Source organism: Anastrepha ludens, chromosome 2, assembly GCF_028408465.1.
Source record: "Anastrepha ludens isolate Willacy chromosome 2, idAnaLude1.1, whole genome shotgun sequence".
NCBI lineage: Eukaryota > Metazoa > Arthropoda > Insecta > Diptera > Tephritidae > Anastrepha > Anastrepha ludens.
Window position 1 is genome coordinate 122,287,868 of NC_071498.1, and position 12,124 is coordinate 122,299,991.

Consider the following 12,124-nt stretch of genomic DNA (forward strand, 5'->3'; position numbering starts at 1 on the left):
CAGACATAGCAAGAACTTTAACCAGGCAGGAACGCAAAATCGTTCAAACAGTTCTCTGGAACAGAAATGCTTCGAGTCGGATGATTTTAAGAGAGGTTCACGAATTTGGAGTAAATATTTCGGAAGGAACGTTACGCTGACGCTTATACGAAAATGGATTTTTTTGCAGACACCAGCAAAAAAGCCAAAACTGACACCCTGTATGCGAAATCGGCGGAAACTTTGGGCACAACTTCACAGAGACTTCGACGCGGAATATTGGAAAAAAGTAAGTTTAAAGAGAAATGTTTTCCTTTGTCAAATAGCAGTAGTAAGAAGATGTGAATATTCACACATTTTTGTGGTTGTGTTTTTGAAGTGAAAACTTCTTTAGAATCGTTGGGAGTGATTTGAGACTCGATGAAACGAAAAAGCGACACCAAAAAGAAGAAGAAAAAAGATATACGTATATATATGTATGTATAGGAAATGCGTCATTACCAGGCACACAGAAGGATGGCATAAGCAAATTTAAATTTGTGAATTTATATATGTATGTATATATGCGGATATATGTATATATGTTGTGTGTATGTACATATGTGCCTCGCCACAGCAAAACATACGGTAAAATTTCTCAAGAAAACCAGCGCGCATTCATAGGCACAGCATTGCATGTACAGTAGGGCGGGTCGATTTAAAAATCGGTCATTGCTCTATGAAAATCGTATTCTAGGGATCAAAATAAGAAACTTTGCCGAAGGAACCATACCTCTAAAACGAATTCTGATGTCCCCCAATTTCAAAATATCACCATTTTTGGCCTTTACATGAAAAAATCAGCTAAATGGCTATGTTTTTTCTTTATTTTTATTTATTTATAATATTATCTATTTTTTCTCTTAAGAAATTTATTTAGTCAGAACATATGTAAATGAATGAATGTGAGTTATAGAAAAGAAACTAAAAAGTTCGACCCATATTGGGGGACATCAGAAATCGTTTTAGAGGTATGGTTCCTTCGGCAAAATTTCTTATTCTGATCCCTAGAATATGATTTTCACAGAACAATGGGCGATTTTTTTGCCTTCCCACAAATCGACCAGGCCTAATGTACAGTAACCTTGAACAGGCAGCTGCGGTTGTCGAGCATTTAGAAACATATATTTACATACATATATGGGTGCAAACATATTTACGGAGCCGCGGGCACTCGACTTGACAAAAATTGAATATTGGCAAATAATTCTACGCGAAATATTCCAATATTGACTATTTTCGAATTGTCGAGAAAATTAGCATATGGGCGGCTCGTTTTATGAATGAAAGTACTTGCTCTTAGAACTATGAGCTCGAATTTATAAATCAATTTTTTGATGATGAGTTTTTGTTGCACAGTACAATAGTTGAAACTGTTCGGCGCCGCCGCGCCTGTTCAGTGCTATGGCAACTAGGATGATGGCCGCTACGCCTGCGCCTATTAATGCATTTTGTTCTTGTAGTCGCTAGGCATAAAATTTTAGCTTTGGACGACATACGCATTTACAGGAATAAAGTGAGTGGTCTGTGTGTGCGGTTGTATGTAGATGCATATGTGTATATTAATAAGCATTGTTTTGCTGGAAGTTCAGAACACAAATATGTATGTACGTACATAGGCTAGGCCATAGTATAGCATATATACATATGTATAAAAAATTCCAACCAAGCGTCCTACGAATGTTTGCGTGTATGTTAGTACGTCTGTGTATTATACGCCTTACGACGCTCATAATAGCAACCGCGTGTGCTGTATTGCTCCGTATTTTTATATTCGTAAATATTTTCATTTTTAAATATTTACCGCAATTATGCCGATATTCTTATGGCAATTTATATTTCACCGAATCAATCAATAAATAGCATCACGGAATTCATTCATGAAAATTTAATAAAGTATACATCAGAAGTATCGCGGATACTTAGAAAAGATTACGATAAAGTTCCAATGATTTTAAGTGGCGATTTTAACATAAATTTTGCATTGAGCACAGCGGTTCCTTTAATTGATTTTCTCAATACAACATACAATTTAAAAATGTGTAACAATCGAACTGAATCGACAACACGTTCAAAAACAACAATTGACGCGGTATTTCAAAGATAAGTTGACAACATCGGAACCAAAGCATTTGTATCATATTTTAGCTATCATAAGCCCCTCGTATCATTTGTTGAAATTGAAAATATTGAGGATGAATAATAATAAAATGAAGAAAATAAAATATGAACTTTATAGCAATATTATAATGAACCTATAATTATTCCGCTCCTAATGCTGCTTTCGTCTCATTCTCTCTCAGTTTGTTTTACGGAAGGTTTCACTTCTATCGCGTCTAACCGTTAGACTGGTATTTTTTCTTCTTACAGATCATCTTCAGCGATGAATGGCGATTGAAAGCGGTCACAAAAAGAGCAAATTTTGTTCGCAGAAGAGCCGAAGAACGATATTCTGAAGATTGTGTGCTTCCAAGGGTCAAACACCCCCAACTAATTGCGGCCGTCTTAGCACCAAGGAGAGGAGCCACGAAATATTAGTTTAAAATAAATATTTTTAATGCAAAAATCTGAAGAAGCTTTTAAAAAAAAACAAATATGTAAACTTTCTTAAATACTTTTAAGCCGTTTGCTTTTTATTCGCTCTCAAAGCCATAAATATGTTATTTTTATCATCGGTCATAATTCAATGACCAGGTACTGTATAGTATGTGTACATGCATACATATATTGATGTAGTAACTGTATGTGAATAAGTGTGTGTGCATCTCTAGCACCTGCAGCGTGACAATGTGTTTGTAGCGATGCCAGCATTCCTCAGCTTCCGCATATCTGTCTTTCTCTTGACTTATTTATGACTGCTACTCTAACGGCTTCAGGCATTAAACCATCTCGAATGGATGCAAAGGTAGTAGAGTGTGGCAGAAGTGGCTGAATGCCATGCTTAGATTTTCTTTCGGCTGCATCGAACTTGTGGTAGCTTTGTATGCACAAACATACCTGTACATATGTGGCATTATGAATGAATGCTATGTCATATCGATGGAAGGAAGGCAGCGGAAAAGTCGCTAAGGCACCAAGACTGCATTGACATCTGACCAACTTTTGTAGCAAAATGTGGCGCAACTACTTACATACAACTTCTTTTTCTTCATGGGGGCGATAACCGGTTAAGTGATTTTGGCCGAGTTTAACAAAGCACGCCAATAGTTTCTTTCTCGTGCTAACCGGCGCGAATTGGACACACCAAGTGAAGCCAAGTCCTTCTCCACCTGCGCTACTGGTATTGAGCCACGTCATTTTGCATAGCCGTATTAGTTTTGCGGAGATACCAAATTCAGACAGCGCGTCATACAGGTAACTTCTTTTCGTGCTGGCGCATGCAGTTTAAAAAATCATGGGTATTTTCCAAGACCTGACGTATTGTGAATATCTGATCGATTGTGGATTTTTCAGGTCTAAAGCCACACTGATAAAGTCTAATCAGTTGATTGATGGGGGGATTCAACCTTTCTCACAATACGCTCGCTAGAACCTTATAGGCTATATTTAGGAGACTAATCCCGCGATAATTGGCACAGATTGCAGTATCACCCTTCTTATGGAGGACAGAACACACTTAAATTCCAATCGACACACATGCTATCATCCAATCATATTTTGGAGGAGCTGATGCATGCACTGTAGCAGCTCCTCGCCGCCATGTTTGAATAGCTCAGCTAGCAGTCCGTCGGCGCCCGCTGCTTTGTTGTTCTTTAGCAGCGTTATCGCTATTCTCAACTCGTTAGCGGAACGACAGTTTCGTCGCCAACGATTCGGGTATGGGGATCTTCATTTTCTCTGTGATATGCGCAGCTGACACTATTTAGCGGGTTTGAGAAGTGCTTCTTTCCATAATTCAAGCACACTCTGGATCTCCGTCACCAGATCGCCGTCTTTGTTCTTATAGGAAACTGCTCTGGTTTTGAAACCTTCTGTAAGCGGCCGAACTTTCTGGTGGAATTTTCGAGTGTTTTTTCTATTTACCAGCATCTCAAGCTCGCCGCACTTAAGTATTTCGACCTCTCGTTTCTTCATTCTGATAATACGTCTCTCTTCCTTTTTCAGCTGCCGGTAGCGATCCCACATAGCGCCCGATCGCAGCGTGGCCCTATGAGCAACATTCTTTCCTTTAAGCCGAAATAATTTTATGAGCAGGTTTTCCATGGCAAAAAAACACTCAGAGGTTTGCCATTGCCTGCCGAGGGGCGACTGCAATTAGAAAAAAACTTTTTATTCATTTGGTGTTTCACGGAGTTTCAAACATACGTCTTCCGATTGGTAGTCCCGCACCAACCCATTCGGTTACGGTTGCAAGCTATACAAACAGAAATACTTTACTAAATAACTCGGCAGATTTCTTGTTCGTGAACTGGTATGAACATGGAAGAAGTCGTAAAAGTGCTTCCAGCGGAAAGTCTTCGCAGCTAACGCTGTGTTAATTTTAGTTTAGAGAACAATTTTTATAAGAAACAAAAAAAAAAAACAGATTTATAAATGTAAAGTTCCTGAGTTACTAGTTTTGAACTAGTTGCAAAATGTCTAATTAGAGCCGTAGGCAAAAACTATTCAGCAGAGTTTCTAGTTCATGAACTGGTATTTAATGAACGAAGTCGTACTAGTTTCCGAGTGACTAGTTTTGACCTAGTGGCAAAATGCCCATTTGGAGTTGTATGCAAAAACTATCCAACAGATTTTCTAGTTCGTGAACTGGTATTTAATGAACGTAGTCGAAAAGCGACTAGTTTTAAACTAGGTGCAAAACACGCAATTAGTGTTGTATGCAAGAGCTTTAATGTACGAAGTCATCTATCTAGCAGATTTTTTAGTTCAGGAACTTGTACGTAACGAACGAAGTCATACTAGTTCCAGATTGACTAGTTTTGAACTAGTTGCAAAATGCCCAATTGAAACTGTATGCAAAAACTATCCAACAGATTTTCTAGCTCATAAACACGTATTCGATGAAATAAGTCATACTAGTTCCAGGGTGACTAGTTTTGAACTAGTGGCAAAATGCCCATTAGCAGTTGTATGCAAAAACTTTCCAACAGATTTTCTAGTTCGTGAACTGGTATTTAGTGAACGTAGTCATACTAGTTCCAGACCGACTAGTTTTGAACTAGGCGCACAACGTCCAATTAGAGCTGTATGCAAAATGAATGTTTTTCTATCCTGTTTATTGTTTTTCTGTAGATATTTTTTTAAATAACTTTATTTAATTTTTAATATTTTTTTAAGTTGCTTTCATTTAGTTTTTGAATAAGAAAATTAAAAAAAAAACAAATTCTATCTGATAGAGCTGTATGCAAAAGCTTTAATGAACGAAGTCATACTATCCAGCAGATGTTTTAGTTCAAGAACTTGTATTCAATGAACGTAGTCATACTAGTTCCAGATTGACTAGTTTTGAACTAGTTGCAAAATGTCAAATTGAAGCTGTATTGAAACACTATCCAACAGATTTTTTGGTTCAAGAACACGTATTCGGTGAAATAAGTCATACTAGTTCCAGAGTGACTAGTTTTGAACTAGTTGGAAAATGCCCATTTGGAATTGTATGCAAAAACTATCCAACAGATTTTCTAGTTCGTGAACTGGTATTTAATGAACTTAGTTAGACTAGTTTCAAAGCGACTAGTTTTGAACTAGGTGCACAACGTCCAATTAGAGCTGTATGCAAAATGAGTGTTTTTCTGTTCTGTTTATTGCTTTTCTGTAGATATTTTTTTAAATAACTTTATTTAGTTTTTAATATTTTTTTAAGTTGCTTTCATTTAGTTTTTGAATAAGGAAATTAAAAAAAAACAAATTCTTTCTGAAATTTTCATGTACCAATTTTTATATAATTTTTCAACTGGTCGAAAACTGGTGATTTTCGACAAAAAGTCGGACTAGCCTCTTTTTCGCCATACTAAAATACCAGGTGCATTAAAAAAAGATGCAAGATAAACGATTTCCGCTGTAAAGCAAACTGATGTGATGTTCAGAACTTATAGAAACTTACACCTTCCATTACGACTACACTGATACTATACTATAAGAATACCATTACAACTACACACATACACTACGCATACAAGCATGAACGGTTTTCCTCGCCTAATACGTTTTGGATTCTTTCATCCTATTTTTCAAGAGCAGTATTCTCCACATACACATGCATTTACAACTGTACGCATTTATGTGTACACACCTACATATGTAGAAAAACTGAAAGCGGATCCCAAGCACCTTAAAGTAATATACATCTAATGGCTCTTCAGCTTCGCCGGTAGTGAGCTGTGTGTAACATACTGCACACATTTCTGGCTATAAAATACCAATTTTCTTCAGCAACCAATTCCTAGCTGAGAGTGTGTGCCAATGTGTGTGTAAGGTTTTTATAGAAAATAAAATCGCCCAAGGACAATCTGCATTAGATGTATACATACATAGGTATTCATGTACGCAAGTGTATTGGAATTAATGTATAAATGATTCCTCCAGCAAGAGTACTTTACATATTTAATTGATTTTAAGTTATAAAGAAAGAAAAAAAGGTGTAAAAAATTACACTCACATGAGTAATGTCGTTTTATGTATGCACGCGTGTATGTATATGTACTTAGTATGTAAATATGTATGCAACTTCAATAGCTGATGTGCACTTTCTTTCTTTTTGCCAATTACAGCCGAAAAGGATCCATATCCCATAGATGCATTGCCGACGTGCAATCACGCACTGTCTGTATGCCAGCAGGAGCGCAAATGCCTGAAGCTCTTCGAGGATTTTAAAGCGCATTGTAAAGTGAGAGACAATAAGTGCAAAATGGAGAACAGGTAATGGAGGGGAAATTTTGTAAATTAAGAAGTTATGGAAAAATGGAATTTCGTTTTTTTTGATACTTGTTTATTGTCACATTTGTACATTTTTGTATACGTAAATATTTCATATTTGAAATTTTAGTGAACCAATCCATCTTTATTTTATTCTCATATCAAATTAGTTCAAAATCTCGTCACATGGCTTCACGGGCATCAAAATGTGGTCAGCCTTTTATATTTTTTAAATAAACTATGACAAGTTTTTACTCAGAAAACTTAAGTGATTTGAAATTATGGACTCGAGTTGACACCTTTCCAAGTATTAGCTATCCCTGGTCTCTGCCTCTAATCTAATAGAGAAAGAACCAGGTGGGCCATCGGCTGGTTTATTTTAAAATCATATGCAGATAATTTTCAATACTGACAGCTTTTTCACACTCATAAAATTGACCGAAACTCATATGGGTAGCAAATGAAAGCTACTTTTGACAGCTTCATTTCAAAAATATGCATTTTTCTTCTTTTGATGAAGTACGTATTTCAAGAGCTAAAATACAAGCAAAAGAAATTATGTGAATGGTATGTGGATTCTAAATCTTTCTGCCGTCGATTTTGCTCTATAATGACGCTGGGCCCTTTGCCAAATTCAACTCGTGGGACTACGTAGTCGGACCTTCCGTTTGAATCCAGAGTGGTGCTGTTTCCAAAAAGCCTCTGTAAGAATCGTCCTGACATCTTCAGTCTTAGAGCATAGCTTTAATGGTAATGGTAATTTAATGGTCTTACCAAATTATTTATGGTAGTAGTCCGGTGTAACGACCGATTTCGACTTTTTTCATGAATCTTTTTTAAAACGAAAATAAAATGCGATCGTTTTAAAGTTTTTACATGTTTTTATTGGTGTTTTGAAGTATATAAAAAAATTGTTTAAAGTTAATTTTATATTAATTTGTTTAAAATTTTTGACGTCAAAGTGAATTCCTAAAAAAAAAGAAGAGTTGGTTCGGGGAAACACACAGCCTTCTAAAGCCATCTGAAATAAAAAATTCAGAGAGATTATTATTCTGTAGACTTTATTTTAGGTCCCGAACCTAAAATATACATAAAAATAAAAAAACCAAATCAAGTTGGCGGACTTGTGAAAAAAGTTCTCAAAATCTAATTTTTTCTCTTCATAAACTGTTTAAATTAAATAGTTTATTATTAAAAAATTAAATGTTTTAAAGATCCGGGAGCTAGATATGTGTGTCTAGAATAACGGGTTAAATTTTTAGCCAAATCGGTTGAATAGTTTTGAGTCAGTGGTTCCCCGAAATTTCAAAAACATGGTTTTGAGAAAAACGCGTTTAAAGTTTCGACAACAGCTGCTGCTGGCGTGTCACACGCTTTCACACACACTACGGCGCGCTCTCTTATTTGAGCTGTAACTTTAAAAATAATTAAAATGACTGTATGAAATTTTTATAGTATATTTTTAAGATGTTTATCTTCCGAAAAATGTAAAAAAAAAATTCGATTTTTAGAACCCGTCACACCAGGCTACTACCTTATATTGGGCACGAAGGGTCTCGTTTCGATATGTTAACGCGAAATCTTCAGGAAATTTGCATTGGTCCCAATTTTAGCTTTCCAAAAAAAAAAAAAAAATACCAGTCTAACGGTTAGACGCGATAGAAGTGAAACCTTCCGTAAGACAAACTGAGAGAGAATAAGACGAAAGCAGCATTAGGAGCGGGATAATTATAGGTTCATTATAATATTGCTCTAAAGTGTATATTTTATTTTCTTCATTTTATTATTATTCATCCTCAATGTTTTCAATTTCAACAAATGATACGAGTGGCTTATGATAGATAAAATATGATACAAATGCTTTGGTTTCGATGTTGTCAAAAAAAATACCCAAACGGACCGAAGAAACAGACTTACAAATTTCTTCCATTTTCGTCTACTTGTATTCATATAAAAATTTATGTCTCTTCCCACCAAAGCTAAATGTATTAGTATATTTCTTCTTGTATTTATTCAATAATTTGGGCCGAAATCCCGGCGGTACTGCAATACCGGGCCAACCCGTGGCAGAGGTGGAGCAAGCCCTTAAAACACTCCGCCCATTTCCAAAAATCAGTTTAACATTTGTTGTCCTCCGACGGAGGATCTATCAGATGTTAAGCTGATAAGAACAGATACCACATTCCCTAGTCAATAGATTTTCTAATAAACCTTTTGAGAATTACACGCTCACAAAAATTAATGTACGAAATATTTATACCGATTCACTTAAACTGACTTTCAGTATCTAAACCAAAAATAGAAAAGCCAAAAAACTGTTTTCAATAAATAATCAGAAATGTCCTACAATGCAAATTTCAAAAAAAATTTTTTTTCTTGTGATTCAAACCAAGAATTTTGGATCGGAAGCCCACAATGCTAGCCGCTCGGCTATCGCGCCATACTGTCGGTGCTGGCCTAAAAGTTAATATATTTAGTTCATCGCTACGTTTATATGTAATATTCGTAGCCAAGTTGGTCGCTTTTTCGTTTCACTTTTTCCCAAATCACTCCCAACGATTCTAAAGAAGTTTTCACTTCAAAAAGTTATACACAAGCGGTTTGTAATCATCTGGGGTGCTGCTAATTAATGTAATTTACTAAATAAATTTTCATTTAAATTTTCATTTAAATTTTCTGCCACATTTCTTGCAGCGCGCCATTTTCTCTCGACCAACCTTTAGCAACCCGTTGCTGACACTTATTAATTTTGCATATCGCAAAAACTCCCACCGTACAACTTTAATTTAACTGTCTGCCAGATAACAAATGTAAGCTAATGCAATAAATTCGTTTTGCTTTATCAGTGGCGCTAACTTAATTAAATCTATTGACATTCTGCGTCAACATGCCGCTGTTAATTAGCTTTTCCATCGGCGCCGCTCCATGCACATCCAATCCCCTGTCCGCAACACAACGCTCCACTGCGCCATTCCGCAAAGCAACAAGTCACTACACTACTCAACAACTATTAAAATCAATTATTATCATCGATAATGAATTTTACATAATTAATAGTCAATAGTGTGGGAGCGGCAGCCACTGCGGCACACAACCAAGTGTCACCCGAATTCCGAGCAAGTAAGCAGCTAAAAGAATAGGTGGCAACCGCAACGACAGCGTTTCTTCAGCTATACCCTTTTTCTCCTTTTTCTCGGCGCTGCACAAATGCCAAGGGGATTTGAATAGAGTGAAAATAAACTTACCGAGTTCATAACTGAGTTCACTTGCACTTTGTGGGGGTCAGAGTGTTTTCATTTTCATTTCGCCCCTTCTACTCAGCCATTCGTGCAACAGCATATTGTTGGGTGGCAGTTAGGTTAACTGAATGGTTCACTGTGGCGAAAAAGTCAATATACTAGTACTTACTTACGGATGTTCGTTTGTACGATTTTTACTTACTCATACTTCGCAAATGCGTGCACACACACATGCACACGAGTATGTGTAAACTTCTTCCAAGCGCAAGTTTTTGTATTCATTTCTAATTGAAATTTGATTGGGAAGAAAGCCGGCAACCACAAACCACAGCCCTTGGCGATTTTGTCGCAAAGCCAGTACAAAAAAGTTGAGATGATGAAAAAATAAAAATAATAATAAAAAATAAAATCTATTTGATCACAAAACTAAGAGAAGTATAGAATGTGGTGTCTAGCAAAGAAGCAAAGTCAAAGTCGCACTCTATTCGGAATTTGAAAACTTTGTATGCATGTGCACATGCTTGTATGTATGTATGTAGTGCGATTACATTGTAGTTTGCCGGTCATTGTGAAAGTTTTAATGCACTCACCCACCAGCTTTATTGTTATAACTTGAGCTCGAGTGCATTAGTTGAAATGTGAATAGTTGGACAAATTGGGGATACAAATTTTTTCACTAAAGGGCACATCCGTGCAAATTGCATCGATGTGTACTTATACTTAGATATAAATATAAAAGATAATGTAAAAGAGAGCAATTACGCTTGCCCTGGAGTGTCCAATAATTTTGCAAATAAATAGTTGTTGATTCATACGAGGCATGGAAATGGAAGAGTTGGAAAGTGATGGTAATTTACAGAGTCCGGCATTGGAAGTGTAACCAACTTCAGACCGCTCGGGCATCAGCTTCTGTTAGTTGGCCAAATGATAGCCCAGAGTTTAATTTACAAGCGCGCGGAAGCATTTGTCCGAGAGTAAATGCGAAAAAAGAAAATCTGTAATGGATTTCCCACGTGATAGTGTGAGTGCATTGTATTTGGCTGGAAAATCATAACCAGCGATTTTTCGTGAGCTGGAGAACCTCAAAGTAAATAAAGTTTTTGTTTATCGCACCATTACTGGCTACAATGATACTGGTAGCACCGCAAAACGTCATGGAAGTGGTCATCAAAAGACCGCAACGTCACGTGAAATGGTTCGAAAAGTGAAGAAGCGATTTGAGCGAAATCTCCGACGAAGTGCCAATCAAATGGCGAAAGCACTGAAAATATATGACCGTAGCAATCGCCGCGTACTGAAGAATGATCTCAAAATCAAGCCTTACAAGATCCAAATGTCACATGATCTCACACCAAAGCAGCAACAAGTCAGACTTGAGAGAGCGAAGGAGTTGCTTCACTTGGTCAATTTCCGAACATTCTCTTTTCTGACGAGATAATTTTTCAAATTGAGCAACTGGTAAACTTCCAAAACGATAGGGTTTATTTGACCGATCGTTCATACGCGAATTTGAATTATCGATTGGCCACCAGAAGACAACACCCGCCACAGGTAATGGTTTGGGCCGCTGTAACCACAGATGGGCGCTCTTCAATCGTTTTCATTGAGCAGGGCATGGCGTCTAGGTAAATGCGAAATGTTATCGTAAAAGTATTCTGGAGGTTGCTTTGAAGCCATGGGCGTGGGCAGAAAAACATTTCGGTGGCAGATCATGGACGTTTCAACAGAGCTCGGCTCCATCTCACAAAGCTCGAGTGAAACAAGAATGGCTAAAAAACAACGTTCCGAACTTGGCAACGTCCACATAATGGCTCTCAACTTCTCCATATGCGAATCCGATGGATTATTCTCTTGGAGCCATTTTGGAAAGCAAGATCCGAACTAAAAGATTTCCCAGTCTCGCGGCGCTTAAAAAAGGCTTTGTCCGCCAGTGGGTCAAGATACCTGCAAGTCACATTCGGGCAGCCTGCGATTCGTTTCTGGACCGTCTCAAGGCCATAGTCAAGGCGAAA

General features: G+C 37.1%; 1 protein-coding gene and 1 non-coding gene across 2 annotated transcripts in view; one reads left to right on the forward strand and one right to left on the reverse strand.

The window, feature by feature from the left end:
• The window catches only part of LOC128854753 (uncharacterized), a gene marked incomplete at its 5' end in the record, with an annotated part of 196,228 nt that overhangs the window by 34,702 nt on the left and 149,402 nt on the right, over positions 1–12,124 (forward strand). Inside the window, one exon of the mRNA XM_054089118.1 lies at positions 6,729–6,876. Within this exon, the coding sequence (XP_053945093.1) occupies positions 6,729–6,876 (148 nt within the window). The remainder of the gene's footprint in view (positions 1–6,728; positions 6,877–12,124) is intronic.
• LOC128856153 (U2 spliceosomal RNA) lies at positions 8,890–9,084 on the reverse strand. The gene has a single exon (XR_008453814.1). It is a non-coding gene; the product is annotated as a U2 spliceosomal RNA (small nuclear RNA).